Source organism: Trachymyrmex cornetzi, unplaced genomic scaffold (assembly GCF_001594075.2).
Source record: "Trachymyrmex cornetzi isolate Tcor2-1 unplaced genomic scaffold, Tcor1.1 scaffold16, whole genome shotgun sequence".
NCBI classification, from domain to species: Eukaryota; Metazoa; Arthropoda; class Insecta; order Hymenoptera; family Formicidae; genus Trachymyrmex; species Trachymyrmex cornetzi.
The window spans coordinates 2737327-2752772 of record NW_017296201.1 but is presented as its reverse complement, the minus strand read 5'-3'; the positions used below and the strand labels follow the sequence as shown (position 1 = coordinate 2752772).

The following is a 15446-nucleotide window of genomic DNA, read 5'->3' as shown; positions in this document are numbered from 1 at the left end:
TCCCAAATTTATAAACGGTAACGTCGTTTGATTTTTAATATTTCGGCAGACATACAGTAGTACATTAAATTCTAAGATTTGGAGCAACATAGTCAAAATAGTGAAATGTAAAATGCGAAAAAGAATCTCCGAAGTTATTTTATACGCCTCTACCGCTGTTATTTCTTTTTTTAATTTAACCATTTATATCTTGAATCATATATTTGAGGTAAAATCTGGCTATTTCCCAGTTAAGTTATTACGCGTTTCTAGAATCTAATGTTATGTTCGCCGATTAAACGTTTGAACTTCCGACCGGCAATAATGCCGGTGCGAAAGCTTCCCGCCCTCGAGGCCGTAGGGCTTTTAGGTACTAATTTTATGTAAAGTTATGAGACGTTGCGGCGCGCTCCGATGTGCCATCATGTTTCCCGCAGGTGCTATATTCGAGAGGTTGCGCTTCACATTGCCGCCGCGCTGCAGTATAACTAAATATTCTGTCTCCAGAAATTTCGACTCTTTTGGAGATGATAGAGTTTTCGACGTAAATAAACCAACTTTCAAGCTTCGTGAAAAGTTAACACACATAGATGAAAAAAAATATATAAAATCGGAAGCAGCGAGATTTTAAGAGCGCGTTCGAACACAATTAAATTGTTAACGCGTATTATCTGTAGAAAAATAATGCAGTTATTGTAACAGCATCATTATACATTTAATACAATAATATATGTATATATATTTTTTTAATTGAATTAATTATAAATTCTTTGGAAAGATATCACCGTATAAATAAGCTGCAACGGGCAAATGTGCGCCTTCAGCGGCGAAGTGTTTATGGCATCATAAAAAAATAAAAATAGGAAACATTTTTACGGGCTGATCATTAAAGCCGACTCGGCGAAGCAACGAAGATGTCCGCCAATTAATGTTCGTAGCCTCACGTTATTATAATTCTCCGATGTGCACAACGCCATAGGTGTATCGAGTTATCCTCGTCCGTTCAAGTTTTCCTTTCTTTTCGCGCGTTTATCGTTATAAAAGAGAGAAATTATTTATTCTCCTATATTCAATGGCACGAAGTTACGAGTCATAAAGTTATAGATAGGAGATACAAGTTATAAATTAATGGAAGAAGTCTAAATGTCACAGCAAAAAGTCACCAGAAATATAATAAAAAATTAAAATATCAGCGAAGTTAAAAATTTTTAATTAAAAATTGTGAGAACTGTATAAATTGCCAGTTACGATGAAATCTTGATCACATCTATATCCAAAATTATATGCATATCCTATATATATATATATTATATATATTTAACAATAAATCTTAAAGAAATTTGTCAATGTGCCAATTCGTCAAGACTGTAATCTTCATCTGTCGTATCTCGTCGGATACTCAAACTATCAAAAAAGTCCAATTTGCTTAAGCAAATTGAAACTCAAAACGTATTCAGATCGTTCTCTTATTATATTATATCGTTAATCTATTTCTCAATGACTTTCTTAGTAGTTTGAGTATCCGACGAAATACGACAGATGAAGATTACAGTCTTGACGAAAATTACAGCGCTTAACGTTGTATTTTACACTTTTGACAATACATATTAAATGAATTCAACGTTTTCTGGAAGATTATATTTTTTACGCTTTGAAGAAGACACAATATTGATATCGAAACGTTTGAAATTATATTATATATTTTTGAAATACATTAATTAAACGTTTGAAATTATATTATATATTTTAAAAATACATTAATCATTATTATCACACTGAACATCTTGTGTAGGCTTACATTGACAAATTTCCTTAAGTCTTTATTGTTAAATTTGAAGTCTTTTTAATTCACATTATTATTAAATATATTTATATTATGTAAAAAATTGTATGTATATTTATATCATTATTTGAGTTCTGTCATTTTGCTACTGGCTTTTGGATTCTTTTACAAATTACAATTATTCGCTTTCGAATTAAAAAGAGCTATATTTCTTTATGGAATCTTATTACAAGTGATGTATAAAGAAGTGAATAAATCCATTTGCTGACTAGCTAGATCATTACTTTATATTATTATAAAGAATAATGTTAAAATACCTGGTTAATGATTGATATTTTCGAACACATATTGAGGATATTACAGAACAAGAACTTTACGACTAAAAATAAATCACTAAATCTATAAATTAGACTCGCAGTCTGTAATAAAGGAACGTGCCACGAGACAAGTGTAGTAATTATGTGTTTTATTGTCTGACTAACAGTATAAGCTCAATAAATTGACATTTTTCCCTTTAGTTTGTCTTTACTGTAAATATTATTGGTATGATATAAAGTTTAATATCCGTTTCAAAGTGACTGTTGGGAAGAAAAGCTATCTATAACTGACTTTGCAAAGCAGTTATTACTAATCTAGGATAAACATTTAAAGAATAGACCTTATAGAGAGGACACGAATAGAATCTCGATGGAAAACAGAACATACAACAATGCATGAACATAATCATATTAGAAAAAATAAAGTCGATGCGGCTATTTACATATTATCATATTACACATACAGTAACAGAGATTATACTATCTTAAAAAATGTAATAATAATATATTATAAGATTAATTTAGTTTCGAAATCGTTAATTCAACTGTCAATAAATATACATGATCGCAAATTATTTTATACATAATAGTAAATTATCCTTGTTTAAAGTGGTCCAAGATTTCATCAAATAATGAATCGTCATCTAAAGTGCCTGATGTTATACATTCTTCCAAATCTATATCGGAAAGGCTCATCAGAATACCAAGCATTGAATTAGAAGCGCCTTGTGCGAATCTGTGACGAGATAAAGTGTAATACAAAAATTTAATAAAGTGATAAAATATTTGGTATTTAACGTTATAATTATACATTAGGGACTCGACAATATTTATACGACAGTACACAATAATATTATTTACTTTTAAATAAGAAGACAGAATTAAACACTTCTATTAATGCTACTCAATCATATTTCTCGTAGTAATTATTTGTAGAAAAATATAAACGTAAACTGCTTTTCCTATTTTAATCTCTTCAACATTTCTTAAGACTTTTCTATTTATCGTACACAATTAATGCACTCGTTTAGATGGGTGCACCGGTTTTCGCACTCTGCGCGACGTTAAGTAATTTCTCGCAGCTAGTAACGGAATGTATATGGCGAGCAATAATGAAACCTGTAAATCTCGCCGGCTACGCAGATAATTCTCGCGCACAGAATACTCTCACGGTATATCGGAAACGTTACGTGACACTGCAACGGTGATACGCGACGACAACTTGGTTTGGTTCGCTTCACTAATTCGTAATAGCGTTTTCGATTGGGGTGCACTGGCTGCACTCAGTGTCAAGAGCGTGTTCGATTGGCAGTGTCAATACGCACTTGGCTAGTGTCACATGTTATTTGATCGCACGACCTCGCGTAGTACGCATTAAGTGGCACGAGATATTTTAACGGTGCCATTTTCAATGCACTGGATACATATTTTATCACAGTATCAGGATATACAATAGGGACAAGTAAACCTGCGCGGTTGAACTGAAAACGCAACATATGCAAATGTGTACAATTATTGATAAGTATGTATACATATGATATTTTTGATATCTTATATATTATTTAATTACATATAGTAAAAAATCATTACTTAAAGTTATGAACATGAGATGTCGAAGTTATTTTTCTGCGTTCTTCCTGCAGTCTAGTCAAGTCCTTACAATCTTACAACTCGTAATGGCGCTTCAGCTTTAGCACTGAAAATCTTGGCGTGTTCTTTTGAACTTGCACTGCGACCCATCCAGTGTTGGTGTGAACTGAGTGCGCACTGGTGCGCACTAACTTTTTCCCAATCGAAAACGCTATAAGATTCGAGCGAGGATTCGAGAAGAATGAATAGCAATAATTGATCCGTATCGATCTGGATCGGGAAGCTAACTTAGCGAACTGAACTCTCGCACGCGAAACGTGTGCGCAATAGTCAGATTTTCGAGTGTCGCGCAAGAGGGGTCGCGTGCCATCTGAGATAAACAGCGTGGTTAGAACAGGAGCGAGATATACACGTGTTTTGAACGGTGTCGATGAGCTATTTACTTGTTGTCCTGGAGAATATATTCAAATTAACGATGATTCCGGAACAGATGTAAAGAATCGTTTGCATAACTGTTTATAAAAGTTTAAAGACAGAGGTATGTACAGGGTGTTACAGATACATACTAGGCAGTACGACGGGTTGCACGGCAATTTTGCATAGGTTAAGCGCCTACCCCCGGGCGCCTACCCATGCAAAATTTGCCGCGCAACCCGTTGTACTGCCTAGTATGTATCTGTAACACCCTGTACATATGATTCTTTAACGGTATATATATAAATATTGATGCTTGTATAGTTTAAATCAAAATAAATGCTTACCAAAATCCCGGCGGAAGAGCACACTGATTCACAAGCAGTATTATAGTGAGTATAGTATCTATTCACACCGTCAAAACTTCTCGAATTGAGCCGCGAGAGATTGTCCCGTCTCTTTTTATACTCTCATGTTTCTAAATTGTTCTAGGAAACTCGAGATTTGATTTGGAGGAAGTGACATCGCAGAAAGAACAATCTAGAATCATCGAGATAATTTTTTATCGATCACAACGACTTCGTTTAAACAATTTGCTACGGTGTGAGTTGTGCATATTTAATTGGCCGCCTTTTCCATTAAGGCGCCTTTCGCGATTTGCGACTTTTGTGGGGAATGCAGCGCGCACTGCGTGGTCCCCATTGTGTGCCTTCCTACAAGCGACACAGTGCGACACAATAATTATATCATCTTTGTTTAATATTAGCAAACAACAAGGATATAATGATCCATTGTGTCATACCGTGTCGCTTGTTGGAAGGCACACATTGATTGCGACTTCTCGTGCCACGTTGCGTCACGCGTGACGTTGTCATGCGCGAAGCGCCCCGCACAATTCCAATCTTAATACTAATCATTGCTGCGATCGGAAAATTTAGGGTGCATTCCGTTTCTCGCATTATGCGCATAATGCATCGTTTATCCTTGTTGTTCACCAAATGTTAAACAAGGACAATGGATGCATCATGCGCATCATGCGCGATACGGAACGCACCTTTAATTACGCCTCGCTCCGAACATTCTTACTGATTACAAGAAAACACGAACCGTTAAAAGGATCAATTATATGAAGTAATTATATATTTTAAACTATAATATTTTTTACGATGTATTCTGTGAAGTAAACATACTCCAGCTTTTTCAAATTCCTTGTTTTAACTTATTATGTTATTTATATTTAATGTAAGAATACAAATTATACTGTGCATTTTACTTTATCCATTACATAAAAAAGTATTAGATTCCATGCGAAATTAGATTAAATGGTGTCAACGTATTTTAATTTGACGATAAGAAAATTAGTGATTATTTGTAGAAATAGGACCAGAGAAAAAGAAACTTTGTGCTCTGAATAAAACGGAAATTGAAAAGCGAAACTGTCAGCTCTGTAGATAAGGAAGCGAAGATGCAGGAAGAAATAAGGAAGGAAACATAACTTAAAATAAAAGCATGGATGATCAATCTTTTTGAATGGTCTTATGAAAGTATTAAACTGCTAAATTCTAACACTTGTTTTGCTATTGCTATGGTATTATGAAAGTTTAAATCTTTGGTATGCTACAGAATTAATTCTAACCAGTACTCGTAGGTTCAGTTGACCCGAACATTTTTTTTAACTTGTGGAAAATTATATGCAGCAAATGTTTTTTATAACTTTACATAGTTTTAAATTACATAGTGTTATTCCTCGAGTTTCGAGAATGAAAATGAAAACAAATATACCCACTGTAGTCACCTCGATGTTGAATGCAGGCCTCTAAACGTGCATGCATCCGATCGTAGAGGTGTCGGATTTTTTATGGAATGGCATTCCACTTGTAATAGATATCAATATAATAACTCATGTAAATAAAAATTCTGTGTAACTTTCATTCATCTAGTACAACTCCTTCATGGTGTTGGGATTTCAATTTCCGGCAGTGTATCTATGAAGGAGAATCTACAAAGAAAGAGAAAGAAAAGGAAAATATGTGCGAAAAGCAAAGAAAAGGAAATAATAAAGCATTTCTCCATAACACGACACAACATGTTTACACAATATCCATGACTAATTTCTACAAAAAAAAGTTTTCTTTTTAGGTCACATTAATAAAAAACTGTGACAGTTTTACGACTTTCAATGGAGAAAAAAGAGATATATCTTTTAAACGTTGAAGATCTAGTAAAAGAAATAACAGTGTCTTTAAAATCATATTTTTGGTAAATGTAAAATTTAATTTAATTACAACTTGTATTAAAAGAAATTGTTCAAACTTTAACTAAAAAATATTGTCATAAATACAATCATAAAATATAAGGAAACATTTATGTAGAAAATCGGAAAGTTTTAGGCTTATCATCGATGGTCCGACATAAAGCTCAATATTACTTTTACATGGCATTTATTGAAATATAATTAATAGTATAAATTTTTTATCATATTTACATATAATTAAAGAAACGCTATAATCTTCAAACTTTTGTCTAGCATTGAAAAATTATTAATGGAGTAATGCTCTTGATCGATACTTACAGATGAGGAAAACTTTTGAATCTTTCTACATAGTTTATAAATGTATTAATTACCAACGAATACTCAATTTTTTCAAGCAATCGCTTTAAAATAAGCTCTATTTGACTTTATTATTATTAATTTAATATCTTTCAAAGGCGATTTTTAGACTTTACATCTCACTGGAAAGACAAAAATATTAAAAATTTTTTTTTTAAACAGATTTGTAGCGCCTTGGAAACGCTTTCCTGGCAAAAAATATATTTTAGAACTCCTGTCTTATAAATCATAACTTTACATTATATAAGATAGAATGAGTCTTGTCATTATTATTTAGAAATGCGTGGTTATATATATATATATATATGTATTTCTATAGCAGTGGACAGTATGAATTATTAGCGTGTTGTCACTCTATTATATAGATATTTTTTGTTATTTTGAATAGTGTATTGACTCGCGTTCATTTTCAAGAAAATTCCAAGGCGTCAGCAAGAAATACAGAGATGCAGTTTGTAAGAGTGTAAAAATTTGCTTTAACACTACATTTTTTTTCAACAAAAAGACTCTAGATACGTTGTTATTACGCGATTAATTATTGATCCAACAAAAAATTAGATATATTATTCTGTCTAAATTGCCGTAATAAAAATAAACATAATGTCTAATGATTAAATGCTTGACATCGCACAATGGCTGGTTAGTGAGCCTCTGTGCAACAAAAATTTAAGCAGCGTTACAATTGTCTTACAAATATTGTAGATGTTTTAAATAAAAGTATTTCAAATACATACCCAGCCTTGAATTTAAACCATGTCCGATATAACTGTTTATGAATAAAAATATACGTTTATTATATTATACATATATGATTCGCGAATACATCTTATTATTAATCTTTTGGATTTATATAAGTATAAACGAATATATATATCTTATAGGAAATTTTTGAGAAATTCTGTTAAAATTACAAATTCAAGAATTAAAAAAAATTATTATCGCACACTATATGCGTGCATTTGACAATTTATTGCTATATTTTAATTGATACGTGCATAATAGGTATTAATAGTGAGAAAATAGAAAAAAAGAACCACACATATATATATATACACGTACACACACACAGTCTTGTAAAACCGCTTAAATACAAATATTATTGTCATATTAATGAAACATAATAGCACATTATTAGCAATAATATTCTAGTAAATAGCTATGAAACAAATATAACTGTGCACAATCGCGTTTAACGAAATTGCAAAGAAACGAAATGAGATTCAAGAGAATAAAACCTCTGGAGCTATTCAATAAATATATTCAATGTCTCATCATTAATCAATTATTGTAAAACAGTGTTCGAAAATAGCAATTTGTAATATTTGTATGTGCAGTTAGTTATATGCAACTTACAAAAAATTTCACGGTATGATTGCGGAATTTCTATTGTATTTGTCCGGTTACTATGTTTGTCCGACTGCCAGACCACATTTTTCTAAGAAAGATAAAACTATAACGAAAAACACAATAGAAATGTGGTCGTAATTTTCACCTCCACCTGTCGTAAACCATATGTATCGGCGGTAAAGGGTAAAATCCTCTTCATGAAACAAATTCCAAGATTTCAAATGTCTACATAAAGTCTAGAGTTCTAGACCATTTATTGTGACCAAATCTTCTCAACCCTTGTGAAATACAATTTTATTGTTATTCTGACATCGATGACTTAATTTTGATTTAACATTAACTTTGACGGATAAAGATCCTCTCTTATTATCTATATAAGACTGCAACCTAAAAATGAGGCCAAATCTGAAAATCATAAGCAAATTTAAAACATTTGTCAAAGAGTAGAGATTTGAAATAATAAACTTACTTGCGCTCTCTCAATCACTTTTTAAATGTACATTAAGCATAAAGCTGAAATATTAAAACGAAACATATATTATTTTTTATATAATTAATATTTTATAAATAAATATTATGATTATATTTATGATATATACAATTATACAATATATATAATTCTATACATATTTTATATAATTACATATACAAAGTGTCCGGTAAATTCTAACAAAGTGCTCATCGGTGTTTATCTGCAGAACAAATAACTTTAAAATAATACAAAATCTAATATTCTTATTAACATTAAAATATGAAAGCATCGTTATTGATAATTATAATTAATAAAAACATTTTCTTAGAGGAAAATGGAAGAAAGGTAAACATATATGAATGTGTAAGATAAAATTTGATTGCCAACTTTTTAATAAACTCGGTTAGATAGATATAAATATATATAAAGATTATTAAAAACATTAAAAACATATTAAATTGTATGCTGCATGAACGATTGGATGCGTCACATAACAACATGATTTCCGAATATGTGTGCGGCTCCGTAAAAAAAATAATTATAATCCTAAAACTACAGATATAGTTCATTAATAAAAAAAATACACATGGTTTTCTTATAAAATCGGAAACTCAAAGTTATCAAATGTTACGCGCAAGAATAAAGTAAGAAAGTCATTGACTTATTAGCATCATTCTGTATTAATAGTTTGTTACACATTCGTCTCTTATTAAACACATAGCGTTCCTACTTCAACTTAAGTAAACATAATAAACAATGATTATCGATCTTAATCGCAGCCGCGATAAACTTGAGTTTTCGGTGCTAAATCATCTAAGCGACGAAATGATTTATGAACTTCTTGTACAGTTTATAAGTGTTATACATCCTGGAATCGTATACGATTTTGTTACGACCACGCAATAAAATAGTATATTACGCGAATGTACCGATTAATACTGTAGATACTGTGTGGATATTATAGATATACAGATGCGTGTACTGTGCCGTGATTTATGTGCCATTATGATATCAAATTATCAGTTGTTATCATTTGTAATATGAGATTTTAAAAATTATGGTTTATATGAAAATTTAATGCAGAAATATTATATATTTTATAATAAAGTTTTCAACCACCAAAAAAAATGACTATCAAAGTTTTTTTTAGAAACAATCATATTTTTACTGTAGTATTGTCTATCTCTATACTATACCTACTATAAAATGAACTATACTATATTATAAAATAAAGAGGCTAATGTGAGCCAACTACATGATGCGGATGCAAAAAGGAAAATTTTCATCATGTGCCAATCAAATATTTAGAAATATTACAATCTTTACATTTCACACACAGAGAAAGGTTTCTTCGATTTAATGAAATGTTTCTTTGCTATACGGTTAAAGAAAAAATTTCTTTGATTCCAACATCATTTCTTTGATTTTAATATAATTTCTTTAAATTAAATAAATTTTTTTATTTGATTTTAAAAAAAAAAGTTTATATCAAAGAAATGACATTCAAATCAAGGAAATTTTGTCTTTAACCGTATAGCAAAGAAACATTTCTTTAAATCGAAGAAACCTTTCTCTGGAATTTTTAATTAGAAAAACAAAATTAAATAATAAATATTAATGTTAATAATAAATATTAATATGTAAACTTTATTATTTCTTTAAAATAATCTCTTGCAAAGTGTAAACAGCTGCCTCTGAGAAGAAAAAGAACGAAGAAAGTAAGAAAAATTTTAATACGTATAAAAATAATTACAATAAATATGCGTGTATATCACAGAGGAAAATTGAAGATTGGTCATCGTTATCGTTGCAGCACCGTCAAGAAGATCAATATACTAAACTTCAATATACTAAAATTCTAAATTAGCAAATTTAATTATAACCTTCTCAATTTAAAAAAAAAAATTATGCAATTGAATCAAATCTAGAATATTTTCGAATATTAAGACTTTTGTGATTCAATCTAATAAATGAAATTAAATGTAACAAGTAGAAATCAATTTTTATCCATCATTAGAAGATTAAAAAACGCAGTATATTTTCAAAATGCAGTTGATACGTGGACAACCGGTCAATTTTTTCCCCAAATATATAAAGACCAACAACAGTATGCCTTATCAAGAAGGTGGAGTTACGAGAGCCGACTTCTCTCTCTTTTTGCCAATTCTTTTTTTGTAGGCGGACGACATTCCTACTTCGGCGACGTTCTCGTTGGACACCATTACGTTGGGTGCCGGATGTAGATTGGCTGTTCGATGCTGCTCAGTAAGAGGCGGAGCTAGAGATACTAGCGGTTCCCCACCAAACCGAGTTGCTGTTGGATTTATCTCAAACTAGTAAACGTCGGAGTTACGTTGCCAGTTGTACATCGATATTGGACAAAACGCGTTCGTCGGAAACGAGCAATAACATTCAACTGTGCCGGTTTCGTTGTTTGTGTCACTAAGTGTCGTGAATTACATAACAATTCACATTGATCTACAATTTTCGTGATTCCAATTATTTGTGTTTGAAGAAACAGACGTTTGTTTATTGTGTGAGCTAAATTCAATTTGCAGAATCGACATGCCATCATGCCGTGAAGACGTCGTCTCTGGAGAACCGAATAACATATCGAACATAATCAGTGCGATTCATTACAACCAGACAATTCCATATCGCCAACAGCAGCACCAGGTCGCTGATAACCAACAGCAACAACTGATAATGCAGCAAGCACATCAACAAACACCGACGCAACAGGTCCAACCACATACTGCGGTTGCAGCTCCCGCTGCTATTGAAGGAACTCAATATTGGTATGGCTATCCATCAAGAGCTATACCCGCGACACCGGCGTTACATCCTCAACATCAACCAAGTTCAATTCCTCAGTTTTTTAACCACGCCGATATGATGTCTGGATGGCACTACACAACTCAGTACTCGCCGTATATACAATATCAATCGCAGCACTTACATTTTCAAACACAATCGCAGTCGCAACAACATCAAACGCAAGAATTAGAACATCATTCACCGTCTGAGCAACGCATTCAATCACATTTGTCACAGCCGCATTTGCAACAGAACTCACCTCCTGAACAACTCTATCAGCATCCGTCTCCACAGCAACATCTCCATAGTTCACCGCCTCAACAAGTCTGTTCACAGCATCCATCACCGCATCAACATTTACAAAATTCGCCGCCTCAACAACTTTGTCAACAGCTCACCACTTCATCGCCACAATTGCAACAGAATTCTCCGTCTCAACAACATAATCAATCAAATTCATTGCCACAGCAGCGCATTCAGCAACGGTTACCAAAACATCAATTGCAAGAAAGTTCACCGCCACAGTTCTTCCAACAAAATTCACCGCCACAATATCTTCAGCCACAAATACCATCGAGAGAACAGGAGTACGAAATTTCGTACAGACGAGTGCTGAAATGGGGCATTAGAAATATAGATATGGCATTCCGCAATCAATATCCATCGACAACGGCAAGAATGAATGGAAACATAGACGGCAATATGAACGGCAGTTTAAATGGCAGCCTGAGCGGTAGCATGAATGGCAGCAATAACAGCAACAATAGCACTTCTCCTACAACACCGCCTAATTTTCATACTGTATCATACAATGACTTATCTTGTACTTCTCGCAACATGAATCTATCATCTACATCCGGCAACATAAACTTGCTACCTACAGGCATAAACCTGCCGTCCACATCTCGAGATATGTCATCGATATCTCGAGACATGCCGTCCATCTCACGAGACATACCGTCCACGTCCAGAGATATACCGTCCACGTCGAGGGATGTGCCGTCAACATCAAGACGTCACCAACTGTACACGTCCCACAGAATCCAGGGGAGAAGAAGCCCGTACGAGTGGATGAAAAGGCCGTCGTATCAAAGTCAACCTAAACCAGGTTAATATAGAAAAATTTCTAACATCATGATTTTAGTACCACTGAATCTCTTTTGAATTTGTATTTGACAGGGTTGACAAAAAATGCTTCTTTTTTAAAGGACCAAGCGTTATGTTCTTTTAAAATATATTTTTAGCGTTCCATATACAGTTTAAACAGTATTATAACAACATTTTAAAACATGTTTAAAATATCAGTTAAGTTTGTTTTAAGTAATTTAAATCGTGTTTAAAACATGATTTTTACCAACCCTGGTCTTTGAGAAATTAAAAAGTCGTATATACAAAAATGTGTAAAATTTATTCTCAATTTGAAAAATGTACAATTGCTTGAATAATAAATACTGAGAATTTTGAACACTGAAAAAATACATTTTCTCACAATTATTGATAGTAAATATTTTAAACGAGCTTTGACAAATTGTCAAAAGTAGCGGAGAAAAACAGAATAAGATGTTAAAACAAAATTATACATTTCATTTCTTCGCAATTATCTTTTTATCGAAAATTCGCTATACCATATAAAATTGAATATTTGGTAGAAAATTCTCATCTTATTCTAAAAGAAAGAAAAATTCATTTATTGTAGAAAGTTTTTCAGAGTATTAACAAAATTTATAAAGTGTAAAATAAATATAAAAAGTACTTTTTCTATATTTCTTCCAAGTACAGCAAAAGTTTGCTATAAATAAATAAAATTAGAGTATTAAATTTTATGAATACCAATTTAACTAACATTTTAGCAAAATTAAATGTTGGAAACATTTGTTACCTATATCAAAATTATACAGTTTACATATTGTAGATTATACACTGTGTGTGTGTGTGTGTGCGTGTGTGTATGCGTGTGTATACTATTGCTCTCCTTCTCTCTTTTACTGCAGGTAAGATAAATTAGAATTTATCTTGTTAAAAATGAATTCAATAACGAATATAATAAATGCAGCGCGTGCCGTCGGAATCATTACATCTCGATTCACTATTCCTTTTCATGGTCTCACTTTATTGTCTCATCTTACAATTGACTAAATATGACATAACTGGAAATTGTTGTAAATCACAATTAAACAATTTAAATTGTAATTTAAGACGATGTATTGAAAGACGAAAACAACTAATCTATAATATTATTATAAATTCAAGATATATAAAAATATATCTTAAATTTTCGAATCCACCCCTACGCTTTGAAGATTGATCTCTTATTAAATGATCTACCTTAAAATCGGATCCTGGCGAATCGATTAAAAAATCGATCTTTTTTTGCAAAAATATGGATCTTTTAGAAGAGCAAATCGAAATCGCACATCCCTATAATGTATTATATTAAATATATATAAAAACATTTATATTTTCTGAAAATGTATTTGTTTAATTTTAGAAAATGTATACTGTACTTTTAGAAATGTATGCAGATTCGTACCAATAAATCTTTTATTAGAATGTCAACGAAATTTTATACAAAATACGATTCGCAATTATTGCGAAATGATTGCGAATTTCGAGCAAATTAAATTACTTGTCTTAGCTCTTCCTGTCCACAAACAGTTGATCTCTAGTTACAAGAGCTCGATTAAGAAATCGGACGATTTAAAAAGCCACGTGATGAAGTTATGCATTTAACGAGCACTACTTTCATGCATATCGTGCGCGGTCATAAACACGTCTCCAGCGGTCTAGATACGGCAAACCATGTAAACACGGTAACGGACGAGCAAACATCTAATTGCTCTCAAATATTTGTGAGATAATCCCTTCTTCACTCATCCACCTTGAATTTTCATCGGACTCAAACGACAGAGTCTCATCCGTTCGCACGGAACGCGTCCTGAATCAACACATGTGACGGGGAAGAGTTAACTTTCACTGTAATTCGCGACACCATAATTCGGTATAACACAAGTTATTCGAAAATCTGATCAATTTCTTTATTTAATATAAACGCATGAGAAGATAGTTTTTTGATGAAAGAGATGCCTTTTCCATTGTTGCAGCATGCAACGCCGAAACTGTCGGCGATGCGGATTCAACGTCGCCAATTAATGAACTCTGTTGCCGGCTTGAAATTCTTGGTACGAACTCAGAACTAATAATTAATAAAATTAATTGATTGCCGTGTACAATATTATCTTTAGTGTTTGCATGCGTTATTGTACTTCAATTGTGCATGCAGTTCCAATGTTCTTTAGAAACGTGTTTCGTACGTATTTTTTATTAGACTTGTATTAATTGTATTTCAACTTGCAAATGCCCAAAGGAAATGATGAACAACGAAAAGTAAGATATTTTAGAAAATAATAAAGTATGTAGATTAAAAAAATTTATTTTTAATATACTATATAGTATACTGTATTAAAAATTATGCAATATATATATATATATATATATATTTTATAATTACTGGCATGCTAATGTTACGATAACAAACTTGAAATTAGTTTTAGGAATATTAAAAATGACAAAGTGACAATATTAAACAGTTTTAGCTTAACGGAATTGTAAAATATATCATACTCCTCCACGAGGATATTTTTATTTACATCGAGATTCAATATATTTTTATATCTTTGTCCCACACATCGAAATTTCTCATCATGCATTAAAAATTAAAGTAGTGACAATTTGTCTTTCTAAAAATTCAGTCTCATGTAGCGTTTGTACAGCGTATATGCAGTTTAATACATAGTTTTTTTTTTTAGTTTTTCCTAATTCAGATGCTCGTATTCCAGAAATAGCATACGCATGTTGAAAGATCCGTTTTATAAACATTGGACACTTTTTTCTAAAGAAAAGCGCAGAGTAGCAATGAACCTTGTGAACATATTTGATCAATCTTTATGCGCTATCTGGATTAGCGTGCTAATTATACGCATTTAGACTGTTGTTCCAAATCCCATTATTTCCCGCCTGATGCATTTGGCCACCAGTGCTTCGCAGAATCCGTACCAATTTTCTTTTGTCATCGTCTCTCTCTCTCTCTCTCTCTCTCTCTCTCTCTCTCTCTCTCTC

The 15446-nt window shown here is 32.1% G+C and overlaps 1 protein-coding gene across 1 annotated transcript in view; it reads left to right on the top strand.

The window, feature by feature from the left end:
* The first annotated feature begins 10986 nt into the window (after positions 1-10986).
* cad (homeotic protein caudal) overlaps positions 10987-15446 on the top strand; it is a 13002-nt gene continuing 8542 nt past the window's right edge. The window contains exon 1 of the mRNA XM_018503789.1: positions 10987-12438. Within this exon, the coding sequence (XP_018359291.1) occupies positions 11079-12438 (1360 nt within the window). The 5' untranslated portion in view covers positions 10987-11078. The remainder of the gene's footprint in view (positions 12439-15446) is intronic.